We start from the raw sequence: 13,007 nt of genomic DNA on the forward strand, positions 1-13,007 counted from the left end.
GTTTCAAGACTGCGCCTATAAAAACCCGTACACTTATCTCAGGTATTAAATTCATCCATCACCCTCGAAGTAGTTCCCCTGGGAGTGAACACAACGATCCCAGCGCCGCTGCCAAGCCTGGAAATCTTTCTTTGTCAGCCTGTCAAGCACCATCTGCGATTCTGTCTGAATCTCTTCTATCGTCTCAAATCTCCTTCCCTTTAGCTGAATTTTCATCTTTGGGAAGAGGAAGAAGTCACACGGAGCTAAGGAGGGTGCGGGATGACGGCCATGGTGTTTGAGGCCAAAAACTCTTTGGAGTCACTAAAATTCAAAAGGTTTTTCTTCCTGTCACATGACTGATAGTGGCGCCAATAGGTGCTTCGTCGATCCACAGAACTGTGGACTTTGATTGCCCTTACACGAAAGGAATAACAAAGCCAAGAATGGTATCCAAGGTCATCATAAGCCAACATTGATTTTTTGCTATTGTAATAATGTTCCTCAACAACGACATCAGATCTGATTTTGCAGTGATGGTTTCGGCTAGCCCTTTTGTAACTGTTACATCAGTGCCACTGAGTGTTGCGGGTTGCCTAGTGTTTAGGGAAAACTGCGATGGACGACGACGGGTTCATAAGGTGTCCTTCGTCCACGTTAAATATCGAACACCAAACGATGCACGATATTTATAGTCGGCTTACAGGCGTGCTAATGAGTACATTTGAAGGATCTATTTTTAATGTGTGTAAACGAAGTTAGACAAATAAACGGAATCCACTTATCTCCGCTTTGTTAAAAATGTTGTGTCGGCTGTAAGCATTCTGCGTACAGCGGTTCACTCTCTTGAGCTCATGTGTGAAACTGAATAATATATCAAATGTTTGTTTCCTCTCGCGTGTCCTACATGTGCGTACACGTGGCCAACATGAGGTATTCCATACAAATCTGAATTCATTTCCAGTTAGAATTCCACTGTACAAAACTGAGCCCACTTTGCAACTGCGATGACACTGGCCTGCGAAGTCATCTCACGGCTAAGGTTTTATCTCCCTGATGATGGAGGCAGTAAGGACCCCTGAAACTTCTGCCGGTATCTATCAGACTGCACGACACAACAATTCAGAAGACAGCCATATTTATACTCTATAAATGTTTGTAAAGATCATTAAACGTGATTCGTCAGAAATTTCTGAAGATCGTTTTACATGTCCTGAACTTTTAGGATTTATATTCCTTTACCCTGGCATCGGAGAATTTTAAATATGTGATTTTCCTTCTAGTGTTATATAAAGGTACAATTTGGATGCACGCGACAGAGACAAGCGACCGAGGCAGGCGATAGAGTTACGAGACCGAGACTGGTCGCTTCCTGTCTGCTCTCTGTACAATCGTATGAAGTACAATTACGAGCGCGAGACAAAGACAGGCGACAGAGACAAAGCACAGGAGATCGCTCTCGGACCAGTAGTGTCTCGCGACGGGCTCAGGCAGCACGTGTGTTGTTGAGTAAAATAATGGCAAAAATTAAATTTACTGGTGACCAAGATGAGCAATTGGTAGAATTAGTAGCAGAAAACCGACCACTGACCACCGACAGAAAGATCCTTCTTCGCGTCTGGTTTTGAATATTGAACTCATAGGTTTTCTTTGTTTCTTTCGCAACAAATAACACAGCAACACATCATCTTCTTCGAGTAACCTTTTTAGAAGCATTTTTGTACTCATTTTTCACAGAATATGTGCACGTATGTCTCAACAAAACAAAGAAAACAAACACTTTGCCGCATGTCTCGGTCGTCACCTCAAAAGTGTGTGGTGACAAGCTGCGATGTGTCCGTCTCCCGTCTCTGTCGCCTGCCTCGGTCGCTTGTCTCTGTCGCGTGCAGCCAAATTGTACCTTAAGAAGCAGCGAGTGGTACAAAATTTAACCGACATTCCACTGTGAATTCACTCGTTGTTTGTCATATTGTGATCATGTTACCTCAGTGGATACTAACGTAACTTCAGCAGCTGAAAATAAAACAGTAAACCTAAGAGACTTGATAACGCACCTTCCAGATCTCTGGACTTGGGGTACAAACCATTTGTGGCTTCTTTTCTGTAGATAATGACTATGGTTATTATTATTTGTTATTTATTTAGTGTTCTGTCTGACGACAGGTCCATATGAACAGGATCCTTCCATCCTTTTCTCGGATTGGGACCTGTTCATATACGTTCTTGGCAGATGATCCAGAAGTGGTTTGCCATTGCCTTCTTCTGTGTGTGAATGGAGTAATTGTTGGGATGCCACGGAGAAACCGGGGAAGCCCCCGGAGGAAAACTCCGTGTTGCCTAGACCACGGCCTTGCCCAACACAACGAAATTAAAGCCGATGAAATCTGTTTTATTAAGGTCGTATTATTTCTGTACTCAGGGGTTGTCCCATGAACAGTGACTGTTTGCACTTAATCTGCGGCAGGATTTCCTTCTTGATCGACCGACGGTAAAAGCCGAAGCTCACCGTCACCTGGCAACGGATGTGACGCACATGTGTTTGTTGCAGGGCGTCCAGTGGGCGTCGCGTAGGGCAGGGTAAGGCGGAGCCTGCTGTACAGAGTGATGCTGACAACAAGTCACTTCGGACCACCGCATCGCCTAGGTAGGCCTAATTGTCGGCATCTTCGTCCTCTTGCCAGCTGCAGTAGACAGTTCTTGGTCAGTCGTAAACTTCTTTCTAGTAGAATAAAAATTTTCTTGGATATTATCCATCGTCTAGTAAATATAAAACGTAAAACGACGTTTCGGAGATGGGACTCTATGTCCGTCTTCAGATTCCTACACAGTTGGGCCCATTAGATAGAGCTAATCCCATCTCCGAAACGTCGTTTTACGTTTTATATTTACTAGATGATGGATAATATCCAAGAAAATTTTTATTCAATTGACTCTTCACCATCGTCAAGAAGTTTTAGATTTGATATTTTTTCTAGTACCTGTATAAAATTAAATGTTGATTAAAATAGGAATGACTTTCTTTTAAGGCCATCCGAAGGACTTTACGAAAGGGTTTAACTTTTGATTTCTTAGTGGTAAATTGGTATACTATCTGTTCTGTGTTTATAATTCTGCATTTCTCGCAGTCTGTTTATGGATTTTATTTGATTCTCAGAACAACGAAAGAAGATTTTTGTTGAAAGTATTTGAAATACGTGAATTTGTAACGGTGATGTGTGTTTTCATGAGATACGTATCTCGTTTCTAACTGTTATTTAAACGAGGTTTGTCCTGTACATGCGTAATCACTCCGCCAAAAGAGATTTTTAGCATATTCACCCTGAAGATGGCAGCTATAGTGCTTGTCAAAACGATCAGTAATTTTCAATATTCGATGCGGCTCATCCACGAAAGCAGAAAATTTACACGAGTTAAGCAGTTCCGTGTAAATTGCTAAATTAAACCAGAACAGGCAAAGGAGGGATCGGTCTCTAAAGTATGTACGAAAATAAAAACACGCCATTATATATGAAGATATGTGTCTAATGTACCAAACAAAAGGTGTTTAGCGTAAAGTGGCAATTGTATTTATCTCCCTTCAACAGGCAGATCCATCCTGTATGCGAAGACAGAGCACAGCTGCTCGCGTACGAGAACAAACCGTCGTCGGCAGTAATCCTAGCGACGTCGCCGTCACTACCCCTCGACCCCCCCAGCTACCCTGCACCACCACCTCTACCGACATACCCACTCACCCCCAACATATGCGTCGAGGGAGGACGAATCGAGTTCATCAAAACGCCACCTGATGTCGCTACAGACCGAAAATTTCCACCGACGCCGTCGCCATCTTCGTCGTCATTGTCCTCTCAGCAGGCGCAGACCGTGACGCGTGCGCAACAGACGGTCGCTGAAGACGAGAAGACCGACGTCGCTAAGGTAGGTGGCAGCACTTGACATACCGACCTCTCTGGTTTAGGCGAGATATCACTTTCGGCGAGGAATGTAGGTGACTGTTTTCTGGGATGCTGCGCCTTGTAGTATGCTAGAAGTTGACCGGCGTTTCGGAAGTGCCTACTACCTCCATCATCAGGGCGACAATCATCAGACTACACGGCGCAGCATCCCAGAAGACTTCTTTCTGACTTAGTCGTTGATTAGTGGTGCAGGTGAATTCTTGAATAATCGTTTTAATACCTTAAATATCTAATATGTAGTATTTTGTAAGACGAATTTGGAGGATGTACAATATCTTAATGAACGCGAATGGTTCTACAGTAATGCAGCATAACTTTGTTATTAATTTACCTTATTTATTTGCTTGTTGTTTATTTAACGACACTGCCAGTAGCTCGGATTGTATAATGTCGGGTGATAGTTGATTAATGGACGAATTGGGAAGGATGCGGTCGTGATCTAATTCAAGGACTGGACGAAATGAGGAAAATCACGAAAGAAGTTAGTTGTAAAACCCTGTTTTCTGGCGGAGACTCCAGTCGGTTAACCCGATAATACAAGTCAATAACCCGCTCGATCGTTGAGGTAGTAGATCGTTGTCTTGCCGTGTTTTAAAATGTGGCGAGTAGAGATGGAATTACAGTAGCATGCACGTAAGTTCTTAAATTTTATATGGAAGACGGAAATGATTCAGTTCCCACGGTTCGTTTTCAATTTTGCGTTGTCAAATAGGTGCGTGTCACCAGTACGTGCTCTAAAATTCGTGAACTTTGGTTCCAAGAACTGGTTCCGTTCGTGGAACATGGCACTGCGTTATACATTTAAAGCCACGAGGTGAAGTGAAGCCTCTCTTGTTTTACGTAACAAGTCCACAGTTTTTGTTCGAAGTAGCAACTAACGAAATTGCTGCTATAGACTGATGCTGATAATATACCGGTTGCCGTAAAAATTACTCTTTAACTTTTTATAATATGGAACAGTTTAATAGCAAAAATAAAATAAAAATGTTATTAAGTTAATATTACAGATTTATGAAAAACGTGAGGTTCTGTCACCCCAAGCAAAGATCGCATTTATAAGTTGCTGTCATTATAACTTGGTAACTAGGATTTAACCGCCACGGTGGTCTAGCGGTTAGAACGCTGGCCTTGTAATCCTGGGGTCTCGGGTTCGATTCCCGGCGGTGCCCGAATTTATAACTTGTGTTGGGCATGGCCGTGGTCTAGGCAACACGGAGTTTTCCTCCGGGGGCTTCCCCGGTTTCTCCGTGGCATCCCAACAATTACTCCATTCACACACAGAAGAAGGCAATGGCAAACCACTTCTGGATCATCTGCCAAGAACGTATATGAACAGGTCCTAGTCCGAGAAAAGGATGGAAGGATCCTGTTCATATGGACCTGTCGTCAGACAGAACACTAAATAAATAAATAAAAAATAAAAACCAGGATTCTAGAACCAACAAGCGAACATTACAAAATGGCTGTCTTCTGTGATGTTGCGCGATGCAGTCCGGTAGATACTGAATTTTTTTTTCAGGGTATCTTATTGCCTCTGTGACGTCTGTTAATGTCTACCGCTCTGCACGGTGCAACCATTTTCACAGTCGCCTCGAGAATCTCAAATTTGACCAATAAAACGTTATTTATCAAATGAAACCCGTTACTGCTGCACCCTTTCAGATGAATTTTATGTGCATCTCCAGCTGCCTCGCTGCGTCTCTCTCCTTGTGACGAAGTGTCTATTGATTGCCCTTCCCGTACTACGACTCTGATTCAGTCCCCATTCTAAGCTGCAATGCATTTTAAATACTCGTCCCCACATTTCTTCCGTCAGTTCATCACTGCAGCCCCATGTTTTGGGGTCAAAATGTGGCATACGTGACCGGAATACTATGTAGGGGAAAATAAAAGCTTCTTGATAGCAGAGAAATTGTTTTTTATGTTGTTATTGAGAAGGAGAGGCGAGAATAAATGTATGTGTTAACACGATTTGTGGTAGAAGTGATGAAATTCATTGGGAATTGTCCATTATTTAAGTAAATAAGACAATAAAACGAACTGTCTTTCTTCTCAACGCCCGTGTGTAGGTGTTTACTTACGAAGACCACACTCATCGTCTGAGGCTAGCGTGAAACTGTAAGATACCTTTAAGCCAGTATTTAAACGTTCATTTAATGGCTAATGTACTGCTTTATCCTGTGTGTAGATTAAACATTCTGTCATATTTATTGTCGGATGACGATCGAGTAGGATGAATTAAGTGCACCCTTACTTTATAATCCTGTAGTTGCTTTGCTGCTTAATCACGTACTTCCTGTGAGGTGTTTCAAACTCCATGGACCAGAGTCTTTCGTGAGAACCTATTAGTTGCCCATCTGGGCAAGAAATCCTTATCTTTTTAAGGATCCCGAAGGCTTGTTCCCGTGTTCACAAGAAGCCACTAGCCAGTTGAATCCATTTTATGCCCTCATATGTTATCAATTTTTGTTCCTACGCCATAAACCATCTTCAGAGCTGAATATGGAGACGGGAAGTTTCTACGAAACCCTGGCATCTACCGACGAGTCTAGACGGCGGCAAGACCCGGAAGAACATCATCATCATCATCATCATCAGTGCTGTTAGAACGTCGAACCTCACATGTTAGTGTTTGGGCCTGTATAGTGTTTTTTACCCAAACGTTATGAATAATCTATTAACACGTAAATTAATTAATCCGATTTATGTAATGGTAGAACCGCGCGCAAAGAAGGGAGAGCAGTGGATTAATTAAAGTACAGAGCGGTTTAACTACCACAGAGTGGATTATGCGTTTCCGCCGAACTGTCGTATAAGAAAGAAGAGAGACAGTTGTCCTTGGTAACTAAAGGACTGCGACGTCTCCCAGGGGTGACAATGGATTGAACGTTTATCGTGTGTACTACGTTAATGAAAAAATCTTATAAGGAGGGAGGTTAGTGCAACGGGTATCCAGATTTTAAGTTTGTGTTTCTTGCCTCAATATTATGAATTCGAGGGGGATGAGATGATCGGAGCGTATAGCGCGCGTGGAAGAAATGAGATATGTATACCACATTTTGTTTGGAATGCCTGAAGGAAAGAGACCACTCCAACTCGAAAGATCTAGGCGTAGATGGTAGGATAATAGATTTGCCTTTTATACACGCGAATACCAACAATGTCCATAAAAGAATTTATTTTGCCAAGAAGTAAGCATCGAGATGTCGTATTTTCGAATTAAGTTTCATAAAATTAAAAACAGTTTCTAATTAACTCATAATTCATTGAAAATATCTAACTGCGAAAGAGATAATTACACAAATTAGCAATTAGCACATAAAAATAATAGTAGTAACATCGTTTCCGAAACATAAACGTTTGCTTAAAGTAGCAGGATTAAGGTTATGTGTAGGAGTATAACGTTCATGCACAATGCGAACAGCCCCATTACATTTCACGCAGGTCTGAAATGTTGCTACGTTATCTTCTGTCCCGATGGCGTCGAGAAACGATCTTCTGGTTGAACGGGCAACTTAACTTAACACGACTCCTTTAATCAGAAAACAGAGGATGATGAATACCTGCTGCCTGCTTTTACAATATTGGCCAACCCCAGCACGACTCAGCGTGTTCCACCTGAATAATGTTAAGGCATTTTATTAACTGCAGAGAATTGGTGTTAGGGAGCCAGAGAGAAACAAGAGGCTTCAGGGTGGGATTTAGGTCTCTGTGTAATAGTAGGGAGGATGCTTCGTTTATGGTTATATGATATGCAAATATGCCTTGAGTTTTTAAAGTGTAATTTAGGATCTTTGTCGCGCCTGATGGTATTTTTGAACGTGCTCGGAGCGCCGAGCACTTAACTAACACGCGTACTGTCCCATAACCCCGCTGCCTGACTACCTCCTGCCGTTAAGTACTTGAATTTAAAACGGAAAGGAAATAAAAATGAGATTTCTCAACCCTTAAATTTTTAATGTAATGCTAGAAAAGTTATGATGTGTTAATAACTCAGTACCTCTTATTTTTATCATGCGATTTATTTATCCGGAGGCCGCCATCTTTACTCACAACCCGAGGACGCGACTAAGAAGGACGAAGTGAGCATGTTGCACGAAGAGTTCCTGAGAGATAAGTAATAAAAACAAAATTTAGTGTGGAGAGGTGGAAGGAAGAACCAGTAGGAAGACGTAGGCGTAGATAGGAGTATGATATTAAATTGGAGCTTAGGAAAGCAGGATTTAAGGGTGCGTATCAAATTTATCGTGCTCCAATGGTGGGCTGTTTTGAACATGATCACGAATCTTCGAGTTCCATGCAGATAACATCGGGGCCTCGGAAGTGGACTCAGAAATGGAATGAGACGAAGCAGTGCCTCAGTATGTGAAAACTCTTAATATCCATACGTTTTCTTGGGATTTATCATATTTTAATCATACAGATATATACGAGGTGCGATCGGAAAGTTTAAAGACTGCGCCTATAAAATCCCGTACACTTATCTCAGGTATTAAATTCATCCATCACCCTCGAAGTAGTTCCCCTGGGAGTGAACACAACGATCCCAGCGCCGCTGCCAAGCCTGGAAGCATCCCTGGAAATCTTTCTTTGTCAGCCTGTCAAGCACCATCTGCGATTCTGCCTGAATCTCTTCTATCGTCTCAAATCTCCTTCCCTTTAGCTGAATCTTCATCTTTGGGAAGAGGAAGAAGTCACACGGCGAATAAGGAGGGTGCGGGATGACGGCCATGGTGTTTGAGGCCAAAAACTGCCGAACTTTGAGGGCGGTGTGCACTGGCGCGTTGTCATGATGCGTCGCATGTGGAGTTCTTCCTTTAGAATCAGCTCACAGGTCCCATAGCCTATCCCAACAATGTCGCACAAGTCGTTGATGGTACGACGTCGATCTTCGTGAATGGCCTGCCGATTCTTCTTAACATTTTCGGACGTTGTGCTCGAAGATGGTCGTCCAGAACGCTCGTCATCATCGACAGAGGTTCGGCCATTTTTAAAACGTGAATGCCACACAAAAGTTTGTGCACGACCCATTGCTGACTCCCCAAATTCTTCATCCCTTCAGCACACGGCTTCCATACCTGTAAAGGGCGGAGAGTGGGTGGGTAAGTGCGGTCGTCGGAGGTGTGCGGTCTCATACACGCAGAAGTTCAGCTTTGCTCCATGAAGTTAGTTAGGGTCCCTCAGCAGATCGCGCATTGGACTCTGAAGGATTTGCGCGGACACAAATTCGTCATCTGGATGAAAATCGAAGTCGTGTCCCGTGAGAATCCGTACTTCCGCCCCCATGAAGCGGTCCCTTTCTCATTATGGTTGCCGCCTCATTTCCTATTACAGCACATACTCGATGCAGTAATCGTGCTTCCAGATTCAGCACGCACCATGGGAATGTCTTCAAATCCCTCCGAATAGCTTGCACTGCATACTCGGTGTCTGGCCTTAGTGGCACTTAGCAGCCATCGTCATGCCATTACCAGTTATTAAGGCCGTAATGTCCCTAAGTGGATTCAGTTTGAATACGCCTTTCCTATGAAATTAAGCTTTTTCTCATGACTGTGCGAAACCAGATGTCATAACCTCAGGTCTGGGAAACAAAGCGGAGGCCTATAACTTTAATACCAAATAATTCGTGACATTACAAAAGTTAAAAATGTGAATTTTTGTTTACCACATTTGAAACATATTTGTATTTTTTGTTCTCACGCGTATTGACTTTTTCGAGTAAATGCCTTACTGCTATTGTTTCTGTTTAGTTTCGCTTTAAAATACGCCATTAGCAAGGGCGAAGGGTGGTTGGAAGCTGACTGGAGCATTAGGCGAGTACTCCAACTGCTAGACCATAATCACTCTGTTTTTGATGATATGATGTTGAAGTAATCGGTCGCGATCTATTTTAAGGTACAATCCGAGTATTTTCCTGAATAAATTGAAGTAACCGCGAATAGCCTTGGTTAGGATAGGGGAAAGGCAGCTTCAGTACCTGCCGCAATTAAGCCATGTTTGTTAATGACGTCATTACAGTGAAAGAAGGTAAAGGAACCCAGAAGAGAGATTTTAGAAAGTTTCAGCAGCCCACAATACAGCAAGGTAGTTAAATTTGGGATCGTTAGAGCAGCACGAAAGCGAGGTACCTGGTGTTGAGGTATGGTTTTTGAAACGTGTTAAGTTTGTTGTCTGCTCGTTTGGATAAGATGTGAAATAATGCATTGAGAGAAAATTTGGACTTATTCTCAGTTGAGGGAAAAATGATACAGAGAAATTTGAAAACGAGTGGAGTGAAAATTGGAGGAAAATTTGTTAGGAAAAATTATCCATCAGGAAGAAGATACATTTGTCGTCTTCGGAAACGATGGATTGAAGCCGGAACAGATTCGTAGTCGAACTTTGACTGGCATGAGAAGAAGAACATAAAAAGGAAGGCTAGAGAAAGACAAAGAAGGAATACATGGCGAGAATAAAGAAAATAGAAAGTGCAATATACATTACGAAGTGTTTCCTTAGCTTCGGAGATATTTAAACATTTATCGTTCGTATTAATTATGGCTTTAGTTCACATTCGAGTTAGTGATAAATTCAGTCGTGTGATGTCGCTAGTTGCATTAATTTCGGCTGTTGCGGTGCAGAGTGAGGGGGTGAGTTTTATAAAACATATCGCAGCTGCACAACCCCCTGGAGCATCGATTTGAAGAGAGATGCCCCGTAGTTGTATTGGAGACGCCCCCCATGCGTAGAGCTAGGTGGCAGTGCTGCTCCGTGCTTCATAGCGTCCAGTTGGTGCCGTCGTGAGTGTGGGACGCCGTGGCATCCGAAACATAACCTCACACTCTCAGTAACAAAGCATAAGGTAACGAGTTTTACTTATTGTTTATTACACCGTGTCGTAATAACAGGAGGATTTGTGGTTGTCGCTCTTTGTGTCAGTGGTAATCATCATTCACGCAAAGAATAGACGTTGTAACGAGATCTTTGTGTCCGCGTACTGTATCTCCGAAACTATGAGAAGGATTTTGATGTAATTTAGTATTGTAAGTTTATTGATATACGCTGTCAGTGAAATTAATTTCGGTTGAAATTTCTTACTTCAAACACACACGTTGTAGATTTTATAAGAAACTGTTTCACGTTCAAAAATTGTTAAATGACACCCAAATCACGCCCTCCACTTTCTTCTGAAATATTTTTTTGGCAAGACAAGAATTTAACGAGGCACGTGAAACAGAATCTGACTTGGTCCAGCGTTGTCCCTGAAGTGATGTTAGTTTCGCGAACACTGCATAAATGTGTGCGTGTGTTATTTAGTAGGAATAGGTTTGTGTCTGCAGTGAATTAACTTAAGGCCATTCAGGTATTTAAAAAAACAAAGACCTCAATTGCAATATGCGTGTATTCCAACCGGAATACACCATTCCACTCTAGTCTGTGCCGTCATTCGTGTTTAAATCTAAATGTTGTAGATGGTATAATATTAAAATAACATCATAACACTTCGCCATGAAAGTAATTCTAGTTTGTTAGATGTTCAGAACGTTTAGCTTGTGCCTCTCAGCATTAATTTCCAACAAAGACACAGGCGAGAAATCTACAATCTATATATCTATATGTATTCATTTGAGTAACAGTGTTTTAAAGATACGCTTATAATAAAGATAGTCGAAGTAAAATGCGTTTATTACGTATATTTTATTATATTTACATGTTAAGGTCGTAATTACGGGTTGTAACGTATGTTAGAAGTATCCCTCGCTCTGTTGTAGACAAAATCCGTTTCAAAATATTCGCAGAAAATATGCAAAGTGTGGCGCTTTTGAGAAATGGTTGACTTATTTGGTACAGCAGCGTCAGGAAAGTGCGCATGATAATGCCTGTTAACTGCATTTTGTGAAGTGGCATGATGCTTGTTACACAGACGATAGACCAAGGATAAATTAATACGAAGAAACTGCTTCAAACCACCGACTTGTTTGTTTGTGGGTTTTTTGGGTTTGTTGAGGGGGGCGGGTGACAGGAGTCCAGTGTTCCCACTTCGCACGGCAAACTGGCATCTGTCAGATTACAAAGTATTAAAATTCGGAAATGTGTGATTCGTGGGACACACTGTATTTAAATGTAGTTCTAGCGTTAACATTCCGATGTTTGGGATTTTTCGTGTTCTTGTTTTTGAGTGGTAAAAAACAACATTCTAAGCAGTTATTCCATTTTGGATTGTGCATGTTATTTAGAGAACTGTTACACTTTATATTACTAAAACTGGGACGTTTGGTGAAATTTAAGCCAGGAAACCTGTCTGTAATTGTTAACTTTAATCTTTAACATTCTTTTGTTTTGGCATTATTATATACGGACATATGAAAATATTACCATGTAAAAATACAGCCGGAATCGTCTCTTGTCATTAATACGTTAAGCTGGCCGTGTGCCCGTGTGTTCGAATCCTTCCTCATTTAAAGATACGTGAGTGACTTTATCTGCGTTGCCTGTCATGTATCGTCGTACGTGATCCCCTTCCCCTTCGAGAAACACGCCGTGGGCGACCTTAAACCCCTGAAACAGATGAAACATACAGACTGGGTCAGGCGAAGTGATTCGCTGTTTAATGGCGGAAAAGTCCCTGAAGGAGAAAGTATGTATAAATCATAAATGTTCTTGCGTTTGGAACAAAGAAAATATTTAGCCGTGGACTGATGTAGCCTTAGGATAGCTCAGCGGTAATGGGTCAATTGGTAAGGCAAGCGATACGTAACACGCATTTGAAATGAAAATTCCTTTTAACCTTACTGCTGATTTGCATTTTTACCTGTTCGTGTTCTCTGTAAATTAAAGCTGGTGTGGGGTGCGTTCCTTATGTGCGTACTGTGTTAAACAAATTGGGAGGAATGCTTTTATAAGATTCCAAAACCCATGAAATCCCTGACATTGTTACACTTCACTTCAAATATTTTATCTTTCCATTTAATATATTGACTAACTCATGAAGCACAGACCTTCTTGAAAAGCTGATGGTTTCTTTTTGAAATTTCCTTCCTTCTATAGAACCGTGTTCACAAGAATTGACAAATTTTTCTTACCCTGAGACAC

General features: G+C 41.8%; 1 protein-coding gene across 6 annotated transcripts in view; it reads left to right on the plus strand.

Annotated features, from left to right (window-relative positions):
- The window catches only part of LOC110837247 (uncharacterized), a 287,610-nt gene that overhangs the window by 107,883 nt on the left and 166,720 nt on the right, over positions 1-13,007 (plus strand). For all 6 annotated transcript variants that reach the window (XR_015534460.1, XM_087346312.1, XM_087346310.1 and 3 more), the window contains exons 2-3: positions 2,528-2,623; positions 3,564-3,897. Coding sequence is in view for 5 of the 6 variants with exons in the window: in XM_087346312.1 (XP_087202438.1) it covers positions 2,528-2,623; positions 3,564-3,897 (430 nt within the window). In the remaining variant the exon portion in view is untranslated. The remainder of the gene's footprint in view (positions 1-2,527; positions 2,624-3,563; positions 3,898-13,007) is intronic.

This window comes from Zootermopsis nevadensis, unplaced genomic scaffold (assembly GCF_977971745.1).
Source record: "Zootermopsis nevadensis isolate Lab colony 2312 unplaced genomic scaffold, Znev_1.0 Znev_ptg000010l, whole genome shotgun sequence".
Taxonomy (NCBI): Eukaryota; Metazoa; Arthropoda; class Insecta; order Blattodea; family Termopsidae; genus Zootermopsis; species Zootermopsis nevadensis.